The following is a 13,011-nucleotide window of genomic DNA, read 5'->3' as shown; positions in this document are numbered from 1 at the left end:
AGGTAAGTGCTAAACAGGCCCAACAGGATCCGTCTTTGCATCCAAGAAACCAGGGTCGGTTTTTGTTTTTCTACCTTTTGCTTGGAGAATTTTTACCCTGATGAAAACTAAAATCTTGTTTTTACCGACTGATAATTGTTTATTTGACTTTAGTTTAGCCGTGGAATTGAAAGCACAGCTGCATGGTTAGCATAGGAGTGCTGAATAATCCCAAACTAGAGGTTTCTGATCCATTTAACAGCTGAGTAGAGTGTTGTGCTAAAGGAAGGAAGGAAGGAAGGACTCGGATATCTTGAGGTAGAGACCAAGTGTATGAATGCACACATACAAACACACACAGGCTCAGAGGATTGGGACGCTCATCTGTAACCGGAAGGTTGCCGGTTCGATCCCCAGCTCTCTCTGTCCTGGTCGTTGTGTCCTTGGGCAAGACTCTTCACCTACCGCCTGCTGGTGTTGGCCAGAGGGGCCGATGGCGCGATATGGCAGCCTCGCTTCTGTCAGTCTGCCCCAGGGTGGCTGTGGCTACAACTGTAGCTGCCTCCACCAGTGTGTGAATGTGAGAGTGAATGAATAGTGGCATTGTAAAGCGCTTTGGGGGCCTTATTATTTTTACTTCTAATTTATTTGTTGAACACACTAAGTGATAACTCAGTGTAAGCTGAGAAAAGTAAATCAGTCTCAGCTCATCAATATTTCTGGGACGTCTTGATCAACGCCTGTTCAGCTCACACACGCCGCAGCTCCACGCTTTGAAGCTGCCATTCCCAAACCTAAAACGGATCTTTCTCCAATCATTCTGGTGCTGACTGACATGGGAGTCCTAGGCCACGGTCCTCGTGGACTGCTGCCCTCGCATGCTTCTGTAAAAACTCCCTCCACCATACTACACAATTGGGTTGTGTAAATGGCCTGTATTTGTATAGCACTTTACTAGTCCCTAAGAACCCCAAATCGCTTTACACATTCAGTCATCCACCCATTCACACACTGGTGATGGCAGCTACATTGTAGCCACAGCCACCCTGGGGCGCACTGACAGAGGCGAGGCTGCCGGACACTGGCGCCACCGGGCCCTCTGACCACCACCAGTAGGCAACGGGTGAAGTGTCTTGCCCAAGGACACAACGACCGAGACTGTCCAAGCCGGGGCTCGAACCGGCAACCTTCCGATTACAAGACGAACTCCCAACTCTTGAGCCACGAGTATAAGGTAGTATTAGGATATTTTGGTGTACTTTTATTTTTTCTCTAGTTGTTTGCCGAAAGATTAAACTTGTGTTTGAGCTGTAAACAGCACAGAGTCACAGCAGAGCTGGAGAACACCGAGGTTTTTGATGAACAAGGAAAAGACCACTTGTCACTTTTTAAGATCCGGGAATGGTTCAACAACCAATACTTTAACCAATACTACACCTTTATTGGAATAGTAACTACTGTAGAAGTCTGTTTTCCAGCCTACTGAACACAAGTGTGCTGAAAGTAGTAGCTCATTCGTATTTTCCTATAACTGCGTGAGGGCGTGCTCCTTACCTGAACGAGCCGTACTCTGGTGGGGGTTGGTATCGGACATGAGGCACTTCCCTCGAGTGTTCCCTTCCTCTTTGCTCCTGGTAAAAATGGCCTCCCGACTCCTGCTGCTTGGTAGGAGAACCCATACCTTTGAACGGGTAGTCAGGAGGTGGGCCACGATGCTGCGTCTTGTATAAGTCACCAGCTGGCCCTGGAGGGGGCAGCTGGGGAGAAAGTGGGGCGCTAGTGACAGGAGCGTGAGCTTTCACGCCACTGGTGGCCAATGAGAGCTGCATAAGTCGCTCACTAAGCGACCGAACGTGTCCTTGCTTCAGGTCCTTCAGCCCATCGTCCTGGTGGACCTTCCCCATGCCGCTAACTCGCTGCACCGTGGGGCGCCCCTCAGTGCGCACCTTGGCGCTGTTCACCCCTGTGACATAGAAGGCGGCGCCCACAGACGCTTGTAGAGGAGGCTGCTGGGCCTGGTTATTCTGCTGTTGAGGTTGAGGAGGGGGGCCGTGGCCCCGAAAATATTGCGACTGCACTTTGGCCTCTTCATATGTAGGGAGGTCTTCAGAGTTTGGACACTGTCCTTGGCTGCTCCCTCCTCCGCTACTACCTCCTCCCCCTCCCCCTCCACTACTCCCACCTCCTCCTCCGGTTCTGGAGGAGCCCAGCTTCTCCAGGCCGCTGTCTGTCTGCAACTCCTGTCCCTGTGGCTCCTGCCGGGCAATGTGGGGGCTCATGGAATGATCATCAGATGGCCCAACCTGTCCCTGCACCGAGTATCCTCCTCCCCCTCCTGTTCCACCACTTCCTCCTCCACCTTGTTGTTGCTGGAGCACATAATTCCGGTTCATTTGTTCCTGTAAGAGACGCTGCAGGACTGTGCTGCCGCCGCCTCCTACACTACTGCTGCTGTTGGAGGACTCCTCGGCTGCGGCCCTCATCTCCACCTCGCGCTGGCCACAAACCTCGTGGAAGGATAAGCTTCGCCCACGGTCGATATTCCCTGAGAGGAGAAGGGAAAGTGCCACAGTGAGTACAGACAGGAATGAGTTTAGTGGGTCAAGAGATCGACAGTCAAAGAAAGAAAGTAAAGTTCATACGAGAGGAAAGAAATAACGTTCAGGTCAGACAGATGCACAGGAAGCATCCATCACCACCACTGCCCCGCGCAAACAACAGAACACAAGTGGAGGAGGAACAATTCCTGAAAAACATTAGAAACCATTCACCCAAGCCCTCAACCCCCGATCACACGCTCAACTAACTAAGGAGTTAAAACCACAGAAAGAAGACGGCGGCGGCCGTTGGGCATTTAACTGTAAACACTGTAAGAGTAACACTGTTACTGTTCACGTGCCCGTCTCAAAAAGACACAGGTCATTCTCCAATCAACGAGGGCTTTCTGCTCAAACTTATTTGCATTACAATTTCATGGTGCAAACGTTGAACAACAAGCTGTGAATGATTTGCTTTCAGATTTCATGCTGGATTGGGCAAATATGACAAATCTTCACACAAAAACAAAAATATCAGTAGACAGACCCGTTCAAATACAACACCATTCTAGAAACACTAATTATAACTTGGAAAATAATCATTATGTGGATATTTTTTATATTTTCAAACCCTGGGTCACGTCCAAAGTCTTCAATTTGCCAGAAGGTGATATGATCCAAAGAAAATGTAACTTCATACTTCTATACGTTTTTTTATTCATTTATCTTTTAAGTTTAAAATATGCCATTAAAAATGCAACAATTGCAGATATAAAGTGATATAAAAGGGTTTAAACTGCAAATGGCACAGTCGGGTATTTGCTACCTTTCCTTGTCATTGTAAAGATTCTGAAAACAGTTTCTGAGATTCATTTGCAAATCCTGCAGGACATCCATGAAGGATCGCTGTTACCAGAGCAGTCCGTTTCATCTGCAAGTAGTGTCCCAACACGAAAAGATCAGTCCTAACGGGACAGTGTTCACTGCATGATTCACAATCATGTGGTCCTGTACAATATGTTACCAAGGCACCTACTCATTATGATATATTTACTGACTTTCAATATTTGGAAGCCTGCTATCCATCTCAGGAAAGACACCAGGGGTCTCCTCCTGTCTCTAGAAATTCGTGGATAAAAGAGGTCCAACACACTCGAGATATGCCCTCCACAGGAAAGCATGAATAATCAGTGTAAAGAAGTAAACATGAGCAGAAAAAACCCCCAAACATGATCCATAGGTACAAAAAGGTAACAGCACGCCATGATTCATGAAAATCACAGAGCAGGGTCAGCAGATGCTTGAATGCACAGTGTGCAACTTTCTCAGAGTCAGTCACTATAGACATTTCAGATGAGCTCAAGAACAGCGTGTTAGAGTTAAACAGGACTTGGGCTCAGCCTCTTAGCTGCAGTCAAACTCCTAATACTTCACCATACCGACAGATTTTGGGTAATTTCACACCCCTAACAAACCTGACTGTTCCAACAGGACTGCACAACAGTGCACAAAGTCTAAAAACACACTGATGTGGAAGAACCTGATTGACCAGGACAGAGTCCTGACCTCAACCCAAAAGAACATGTTTGGGATGAATTCGAGTGGAGAGTGCGAGCCAGGTCAGGTCAGTGTCAGTGCCTGACCTTTGGGAAGAACGGTCAAAATTCCCACATCATATTAAACACTATGAATTAAGAATGGGACATCACTCAATTTCATGTGTGTGAGGGCAGACGAGCTAATACTTTTGACAATATAGTGTAGCAGGATAGGCACAAGTACCTGGGTATCCCACACTCCAGTGATGTCCATGATGATGCATCATCTGTGGGGCAAAATACCTGAAGAGGCTAAGACCAGCGCTGAGAAGCCAGACACTGTGCTGGTTGGCAAGGAGCAGAAAACTGCTTTGATAGAAGTGGCAATCACAGATAACAACTCCACCAAGGAGCAGCACAAGAGCCTTGAGAAGTACTAGTTGAGAAAACAACCTAAGCAGGTGTGGAAAGTCTAGACGAGTGCCGTTACCTCCCAACTGGGAAAAGTGGCTTTTCCCAGTTGGGAGTTTTCTTTTTTGAATACAATCATCTAATCTCAATATTGCTCACAGTATTTATAACTGGTAAAGCATGGAAACTGGTAGTGTCTCTTCTACTTTCTTCTTTGAAAGTAATGGTGGTTGGCAGGGAGCTTCCTGGTGCACGGTCACCACTTTCAGGCACAAGTTCTACAAAGCAGCAATAAACTGAGGGAAAGTATATCAAAGGATTTGCAGCAAAACGTACACAGTTTTTCTGTTGCATTCAAATTAGTATGGTTTCACTGACAACACTGAATGTGATCCCTGTTCGATAGAGTAGAGAAAAGAAAATCATTACATCTAGTTTCTGTTATCCTTCTCATTCTCAAGGAGGAAGATGCTTTTTTCCGAAACATCTGTTGGCAAATAAAATATGAGACAAAAGGAGAAATAAGTTAGTGTTGGTGAGATGCCTGCACTTCAGCAAAATACATATACAACAAAACAAAAGAGTCAAAGTTAGAAACATTTGTATTCAACATATTAAAGTTCCTGAGTCTGACAGCCTTCCTAAGCTATAACAGTGGCTCAATCCAATCTAATGTTATTTATATAGCACCAAATCACAACAACAGTCGCCTCAAGGTGCTTTATATTGTAAGGCAGACCCTACATACAGAGGCAAACCCAACAATCATATGACCCCCTATGAGCAAGCACTTTGGCGACAGTGGGAAGGAAAAACTCCATTTTAACAGGAAGAAACCTCCGGCTTCCTCAGACTGTGGTGCTGTCGTTTTGATTCATTTTACAGAGAATTTTTTGGGAACAAAACTCAAAAAGTACTTCTTATAAAGATGTATGTTCAGTAGCTACTTTTTCTATTATTCTAGAATTTAACAGTCAATGTCATTAACGAATATTAAAGCAACACAGAGGCAGCTTCCAATATCACGTACCACCTGGTTGCACTTTGGCATATCTACTTAATATCGAATGGCTGTTTTTTCATGGTTCATTCACACAAGTGTGGATTCTGACATTTAATTTGAAAGCCTATCAGCGAATTGCTAATGTAACATAAATGAAGTTGTAAAAGTCATTTTTCACCCACATGTCACCTTGTAGCCTGAAGCTTGTGGCAGCTCTGACATGACTTTTCACATAAACATGTTTATACTTGAACGAACTAGACTGCATGTTTGTCAGTGTATGTTCTGTCATCCAGGTTATACTAGTTTAAGGAACATGGAAGTGACTGGATTTCTCTCATCCCAGAGGAACTGAAGAAGCCTCTTGGATGAGAGATGAAATGTTGTCAGGAAACTTAAAGACATCCAGTCAGTTTCTTTCAAAGCTCTTTAGACTAGACTGCGTTTAAACACGACAGAGAATTGCAGCTGTTAGCTGAATAACTTACTTTGTTCACAGACACAGAAGGGCAATGTCAGCTTTCTATTGGAGGAGAGACTCTCCCCTCTTCATTAAATCCAAATTCCAGTTGATCATTCATTTCGTGCCAGATTATACCTTAGTCTAGTGTATTAGTATGAGATCAACTCTCAAAGGTTTCTAGAGCTATCAAAAGCAGAATGGGGAACAGGACGTCTGGTTGCACTGAACTACCACCTGTCTGTTTTCAAGAAATCTGACAGCAATAATAATCTAAATCTCAGATTTGGTTAGAGCTGAATCAGGTGACCTTGAATCCTCCTTTATTATAGTGCTATAGGTGGTGGGCAGCTCCTCATAATGGAATGAGTCCTCTGAGCACCACGTTCCACGTAACCGTTTTTCTCTACTTTCTCTTTGCCCCTCACCTCCCACGTGGCCCTGTAGACGGCTGCTTCTCCCAAGCCTGGCTCTGTCAGAGGGCCTTCCTGTTAGAAGGAACATGGTCAAAATGGTGACTTTATGCGGACTCAAAATCAGTGCAGCAGACACCAAGATTCAAGGTAGACTTGTTACATATGCGTGTTATTTTTGTCATATTCATTTCAATGGATCTTCCTGTTGCAATCTGCATTTTAGTTCGTTTGAAACATTTGACAACACAAGAAGAAAACATTGGTGTACACATACTGAATGACAGCCAAATCTGTTTCCTGTTTAAATACACACAAAGGATCTGGACAATGAACAAATATTGGATGACAAATCTAGAAACTGCTTATCTCTGGCATTGAAATCTTTTCAGGTTTTGGGAAAATATGTTTTAGGCACCAGAAATAAGCATGCATAGTAATTTAACTGCTCTTATTCTTACATGAAATATGCGCACCCATACTCCACTGCAGCACAGACATGTATAGTTCGAGCATACTTCAATATTGCCATTTCCTGCAATTGCAAACATGTTTTAAGAGGCAAACTGGCCGTTTCCTCATCAGCAGCAAGTGGTTAGGGTCTGTTGGGTCATCCGTTACTGGAGTCAGTGGTCTGTTATTTAGTACTGACTCCACTTCACACATAAGTGTCAGCAAACCTTCATCACTGTTTGATTGTTCTTTCAGTTTAGACCTCAGGAGTTTAACATCCACTGAATTTTCTTTTGCATGACACAAAAATCTGCGATCTCTGACCGATTCTACTCTTGGATAGTTTTGCTCCTGTTCAACAGCACCTGGGCTGGTGCAGTTTTCTGACCACATGACACAACCTGACCTCTTCTGCATAAAAAAAAAAAAAAAAAAAAAAAGTATCTGATGCCATTTAGACAAGAATCAGTGTTTATTGTGTGCACATTAAAATTGTGCACATTGTACGACAGGTAAGCAGCACACCATATCTTTTCACAGTGCTGCGGCCTAGCTTCAAATCAGCAATCCAAAGCAATCCACTCCCACATTAGTAACGGGGAGTTCATTGGGTGGAAGTCTGTCTTCTTGGCCAGTTTGTTCCAATGGTTTGCCTTTAGTGTTCCAGCAGTCCTTGGGGATAATGATTGGATGCTTCATATGTTCTGGCATCGCAGCAGCAGCGAGGCCACCTCCAACTCTCAATACTCCATCCAGAACCAAGCTGGAATTATAACTATAACAACTTTAATTTGTAAAGTTTCAAATATTAATTTAATGTTGAATTTGCCAAATTTGACAAGAAGACGTCAAATTCACAAAAATGGGAAAAAAGCTGAAAACACAAAAAACAGCATAAGTGTCTAGAGTCGCCTTCAGCTTGTTATAATCCTGGGTTTGCCCATGGATCTCCTCTCAGTGTAACTCACCAAGAGATGTCCAGCTGAACCATTTCAGCTGACCCTGTTCTATAAAAATGTTCAACAGTCTTATGGCGGTTTGCAAGAAGCTTCCACAGCCCCGCACAGCGTTGTACCTCAGGCCACGGTACCGTCTGCCGGAGGGCAGGAGTCTGAACAGGCTGTGGTTGGGGTGTCCCCAAGTGGAAGCCCATCACTTGACTACGCCAAGAAATTCTGTCCATTAAAATAATAAAGAGGATGTGGGCCAAAGGGCAGCCCTGACGGAGTCCAACGCATTGGGAACAAGTCCGACTTGTTCCTGGTAATGCGAACCAAGTTCTTGAAACAGCTGTACAAGAACCAACAACAAGGGTCCAGACACTCCACGCAGCACGTTCCATAGAACATGACAAACGTAACAAAATTTTGCTAACACCAAGATCAGAGTTTATGTGGAAAAATGAATAAAATCTTATTCAGGACAGGATTTTTGAGGATTTGTTTCTGTAAACAACTTTGACACCAGTGTCTGGGGATATAACCAAAATAACAGTTGTCTCAAGATGTTTATTTTGCAAGGCGAATAAAGACAACCCAACAATCACATGACCCCTCATGAACAAGCACTTTGGCGACAGTGGGAAGGAAAAACTCCCTTTTAACAGGAAGAAACCTCCAGCAGAACCAGGCTCAGGGACAGGGGGCAGCCATCTACCACGTGTAGTTGGGGTGGGGAGACAGGGCAAAGACACGCTGTGGAAGAGAGCCGGAGATTAATAATAACTAATGATTAAACTCAGAGTGGCGTATAAACACACAGTGAGTGAAGAAGAAACACTTTGTGCATCATGTGACGACCCCAGGAGCTTAGATTTACTGCACTGTTCCAGACATAACTAAATGCTTGGTCCAAAAAGGAACGTTTTAAGCCCTTAAAGTAGCGTGTGTATCAGTCACCCTGAATTCAAACTGTGAGCTGGTTCCACAGAAGAGAGGCCCTGAAGCTGAAGGCTGCCTCCCATACTGTAGTCAACAGCCTCCCGTACTGTTCCCATAAAAGCCCTAGGAACCACTAGTAAGCCCATAGTCTGAGAGCAAAGTGCTCCAATGGAGTAAAACAGTACTACGAGGTTTTTCAGATAAGATGGGGCCTGATCATTCAAGACCTCGTGTCTCATCACTAAATATTGTAGCAGCCAGCAACCATTGGTGCTTCAAGGCACCAATTTGAGGACACCTTATATATACCTCTGCGATGCACTGGAAATTTTCATGTCCACTGAAGCACTGTAGACTCAATAACTACCAATCACCTTTATTATCTAAAATATCAGGAATTTAATAGTCCAGTCATTACTTGGCTCGACAGAAAAAAAAGAGGAAGAAATCCCTAAAACAGTAAACCAGTGGGTGAAAGTGCTCAATGAGTACAAACTCCAAATTATTAAGGTGGCATGCCTGTGACCCTGACTTTAAGTCACCATTACAAGACAGAAGATATGTACAGTGGGCTCACTGCAGTATTACATCTACTTGTTCAATGACCAAAACATTAAAGGTCTCTGTCCGATTGAAGTTCCTCATGTTATCCAGATATTCATGGATGCTTATAGTTTCGGGAACAGCAATGGTCTAGTAAGTAAGCTGTACCAGAGTAAGGTTATAATGAATAAGGACTCTACAAACAATGTTAATGGGAAAAAGAAGCAACTCTCAAACCTGGAGGGACTTTTGTTGGAAAAAGCAGATCCGCTTCTTTATCACTCCCAAGGAAAAGTCAAAGCAGAACTCAGCTGGCTCTTCATGCTCATCATATCCACCAGCCACATATCCCATTTGGAAGGATGTTGCTGCAATTATTTCCCAAACCCTGGGTATCTTGGTTTATACAAGCTTTGGGTCTCCAGATCTCAGGTATATCCCGGAAAATATGGGTAAATATGCCTACCTTCTGAAATTAAATGGACTGATTCTTATCTACTCTCCTGGGGTACTCAAAGTATTAAAATAATAGAAGAAAGTGAATGTTGTATTAAGTACTCACTAACATTCCCACTTGGATGGACGCGTCGGAGAGCAACTTGGGGTCAATATCTTGCCCAAGGATATTTGGCATGCGAGGGATCAAACCACCAACCTTCCAGTCAGCAGATGACCTGCTCTACCTCCTGATGTACAGACACCCTGTCATGTTTGCAGCAAATAAGAAGGCCATTACAAAATGTTGGCTTCAGAAGCACCCCCCACAAATTTTATTAACATAATTAAACACCTTCATTTATTAGACCAAATGACTCCATCTGTTTACAAAAGGATTTGGGAGAAAAGCGATGGGAAAAAAATGGCTTTCCTATCTTGCCGGCACAACCGACCATTAACAACACCTGTTGACATACATGAGAGCAAAGACATAATCCAACTGATGCTACTGTAACACCCATGACCTCTTGTTTTGTTGGTTTTTATATCCTTTGTTTATGCAATGAAAGTGGAAACATGAACTTAAATCAAAAGTTAAAATACACTTATGTTTAAAATAATGTTGAAAAATAAGGAATCCATGTTTAGTTAGTAAGCCTCCATTCTCCTGATATTCTCTGACTGTTTACATCGTGCTAAATTATATTACAGAGTCCAGCGTATGCATTCAGTTTAGCACATTTGATACATGTACTGGCTAAAAGTGTTAATAGTTTCAGATGTAATGCTTCAGAGATCCCTGCTAGAGTGAAGCCTTCAGAAAAAATACATGCAACATTTTTCTTCCCACCTGTTGTTGGTCTCTGCTGCATGGCAGTAAAGCGCTGATTTTATCTCTACAGCTCAAACCTGAATTCAGCTTCTGTCCAGACCTTTTCTTTGTTTTTAAAATGATATCATACCTGTGTGGCTCAAAGAATCCTTCCTTATAAAGCAATCCCAGTGAAAAAATGGCTGTTCCACTCACAGCGATATGTACCTGGGTTTTGAAGGTTTGAAGCAACGCACCTCTTTTCCCGTTTCTTCCCACACTCTAACAGGTGGAGCTCGGAGGTGGACCTGGCAACTATTCAGCTCCAAGCCACACCTTCATACCTGTGCACTAGTGTAATTGCTTAACCAGCATTTACTGTCAACCGTCTCTGTGATAAGTGTTTCAGACCATGACATTGTGACTCTATGAACAACAGGATGGACTGTGGGATCACATTTTTCCTCCTGTTGTCTTTAAAACTATAGAAAGACAAAATAGTGGGAGTGCTTTCATGCTGCAGATGCCTTTCCTGGTTAAATATACGCACTGCACTTTATTGCACATGTATTTACTCTGTCTAAGATAAAGCATGAAAATATTCAGGACTTGAAAAATAAAACCCATGATGATTCTAATAAAATAAATAAGAGTCAAGAACAATGTGTAGACTTGTCCTCGAGACAGCTCATGCAAACATGGAAACCACATTTCATGCTTCTGTCACCTGAGCTCAGCACAGTATAACATGCAACACTTCTTTAAAGATCTGTGGAGCACCAACATCCACTCACACATCTGATATTAAGTGAAGACCACCAAGATGTTTATGTGGAACTGTCTGAAGGCAGACGTCCTTATTCTGGACTTTCTATATCAGTATAACAGAAGAGTGCTGACTCAGTGTCAGTCGTTCATGTTGCAGATGTTTCCTAGGATCAGTGCAGATTGTTCACGACACATAAAATGAAAGAAGCAAGCAGAATGATGCTGAAGCAACCGCAGATATTTAAACTGTCAGATACAATATTCAAGAATCAGGTACAACACACGGGTGCAGTACGTGCTGGGATATGTGGCTGGTGAAAACAAGATATAGCACATTAAAGGTTGGAGCCAGCCTTTTCTGATCTTGGAAGCTAAGCAGGGTGAGGCCTGGTTAGCACGAGGATAACAGAGGATAACGGGGGTAAACGGTATGTTGGGGGTGTAACCAGCTGTAAGTCGGACTGTGATCCCAGTCAATCAGCAAACTGTTGACATGTTAGCAAACTGGCTGCTACGGCTGATAAAACAACAGCAGCAGTGAAAATAAACGTCACAGTTTAACACCGAGTTTGTCTACACACAAATGATCAGGAGCAAAAGGTTGTAACCACGAGAACGAGCTCTGGTGCAGGGAAAACATTTTTCTAGCAGTGCTTCTTACTGTCATAACCATTCAGACCTTTACAGGGAAACACTAGCTCGGTGCTCCATCAAACCACTGATCAGCAAACCTGTGAGCTTCTCCCATCCTCCACTGTTTGGTTTACTCAATTCTACAGTAAAGATACAGGAGTTACATTACAATGTGACCTCTGACCTCACTTCCTTTAGGTTCTGTTTAGTTAAACTATGCAGAACTCTGACATTTCTAGCATGAAAACCAATGAGGAGTTTATTTTAAAGGACCTGTATTTTTCTACTGCTGATTATTAAAACAAAACGATGTCTCATCCGATTACTCGAAAAAGAAATGGAATACTTGTTTACTAAAATAATCAAAAGCTGCCGCTCTCGTCGAAACCGTCTCAGCCTCTGTCCTGTGCATCCTGCTCACTCGCAGTGAAAACTTGAACATCTCCTGTCTTTTTGATCTAAACACCATTTTGTAAATCTTCCCATTTTCTGAGCTGCGATCCTTCCGTCACAAATCCACCCGGCTGCTGGTCTCTACCTCTGCTGACCTCTCAACCCCAGGGATTAAAGTCATCTACCTTCACTACTTCTGCTAGTTGCCGGTTCAGTGTTACACTTGGGAACAATGCTTGTGTGACTGCACTGTGCCAAGTGTACAGTTTGGTGGAGCGAGGATCATGGTGCGGGGCTGTTTCACAGGAGCTGGGCCCGGCCCCTTCAGTTAAAGGAACTCTTACCCCAACATTAGACATTAGGATGGACTGCCCCTTTGACCTCAAGCTGAACTCCAAATTTTGGAGCAGCAAATGTCTTTCATTGAAGAGTGCTGTTAACAAATATCTTCAAATCAAAAGAAAGGCCCAGTGACTGTACAGCTACACCTTCTATTCCAGGGGTGTCCAACTCCAGCTGTAGGCCAGGAACGCCGGTGTCCTGCAGGTTTTAGATCTCACCCTGGGTCAACACACCTGAATCAAATTATTAGCTCATTACCAGGTCTCTGGAGAACTTCAAAACATGGTCAGGAGGTCACTTAGCAATTTAAATCAGCTGTGTTGGATCAAGGACACATGTAAAACCTGCAGGACACCGGCCCTCGAGGCCTGGAGTTGGAGTCTTTGTGTTTAATGGCAATTCAAGCTTA

General features: G+C 43.7%; 1 protein-coding gene across 13 annotated transcripts in view; it reads right to left on the bottom strand.

Moving 5' to 3' along the window:
* amot (angiomotin) overlaps positions 1-13,011 on the bottom strand; it is a 37,980-nt gene that overhangs the window by 23,467 nt on the left and 1,502 nt on the right. For 2 of the 13 annotated variants that reach the window (XM_040010470.1, XM_040010479.1), the window contains exons 2-4: positions 6,357-6,416; positions 4,895-4,952; positions 1,534-2,524 (exon numbers count right to left, since the gene is read on the bottom strand). In XM_040010470.1, coding sequence (XP_039866404.1) covers positions 1,534-2,524; positions 4,895-4,952 — 1,049 coding nt within the window. In that variant the 5' untranslated portion in view covers positions 6,357-6,416. The other 11 variants (XM_040010497.1, XM_040010516.1, XM_040010495.1 and 8 more) reach the window with 9 other exon arrangements.

Source organism: Simochromis diagramma, unplaced genomic scaffold, assembly GCF_900408965.1.
Source record: "Simochromis diagramma unplaced genomic scaffold, fSimDia1.1 OVJJ01000123.1, whole genome shotgun sequence".
NCBI lineage: Eukaryota > Metazoa > Chordata > Actinopteri > Cichliformes > Cichlidae > Simochromis > Simochromis diagramma.
The sequence above is the reverse complement of the archived record's forward strand: the minus strand, read 5'-3'. Positions and strand labels throughout refer to the sequence as shown.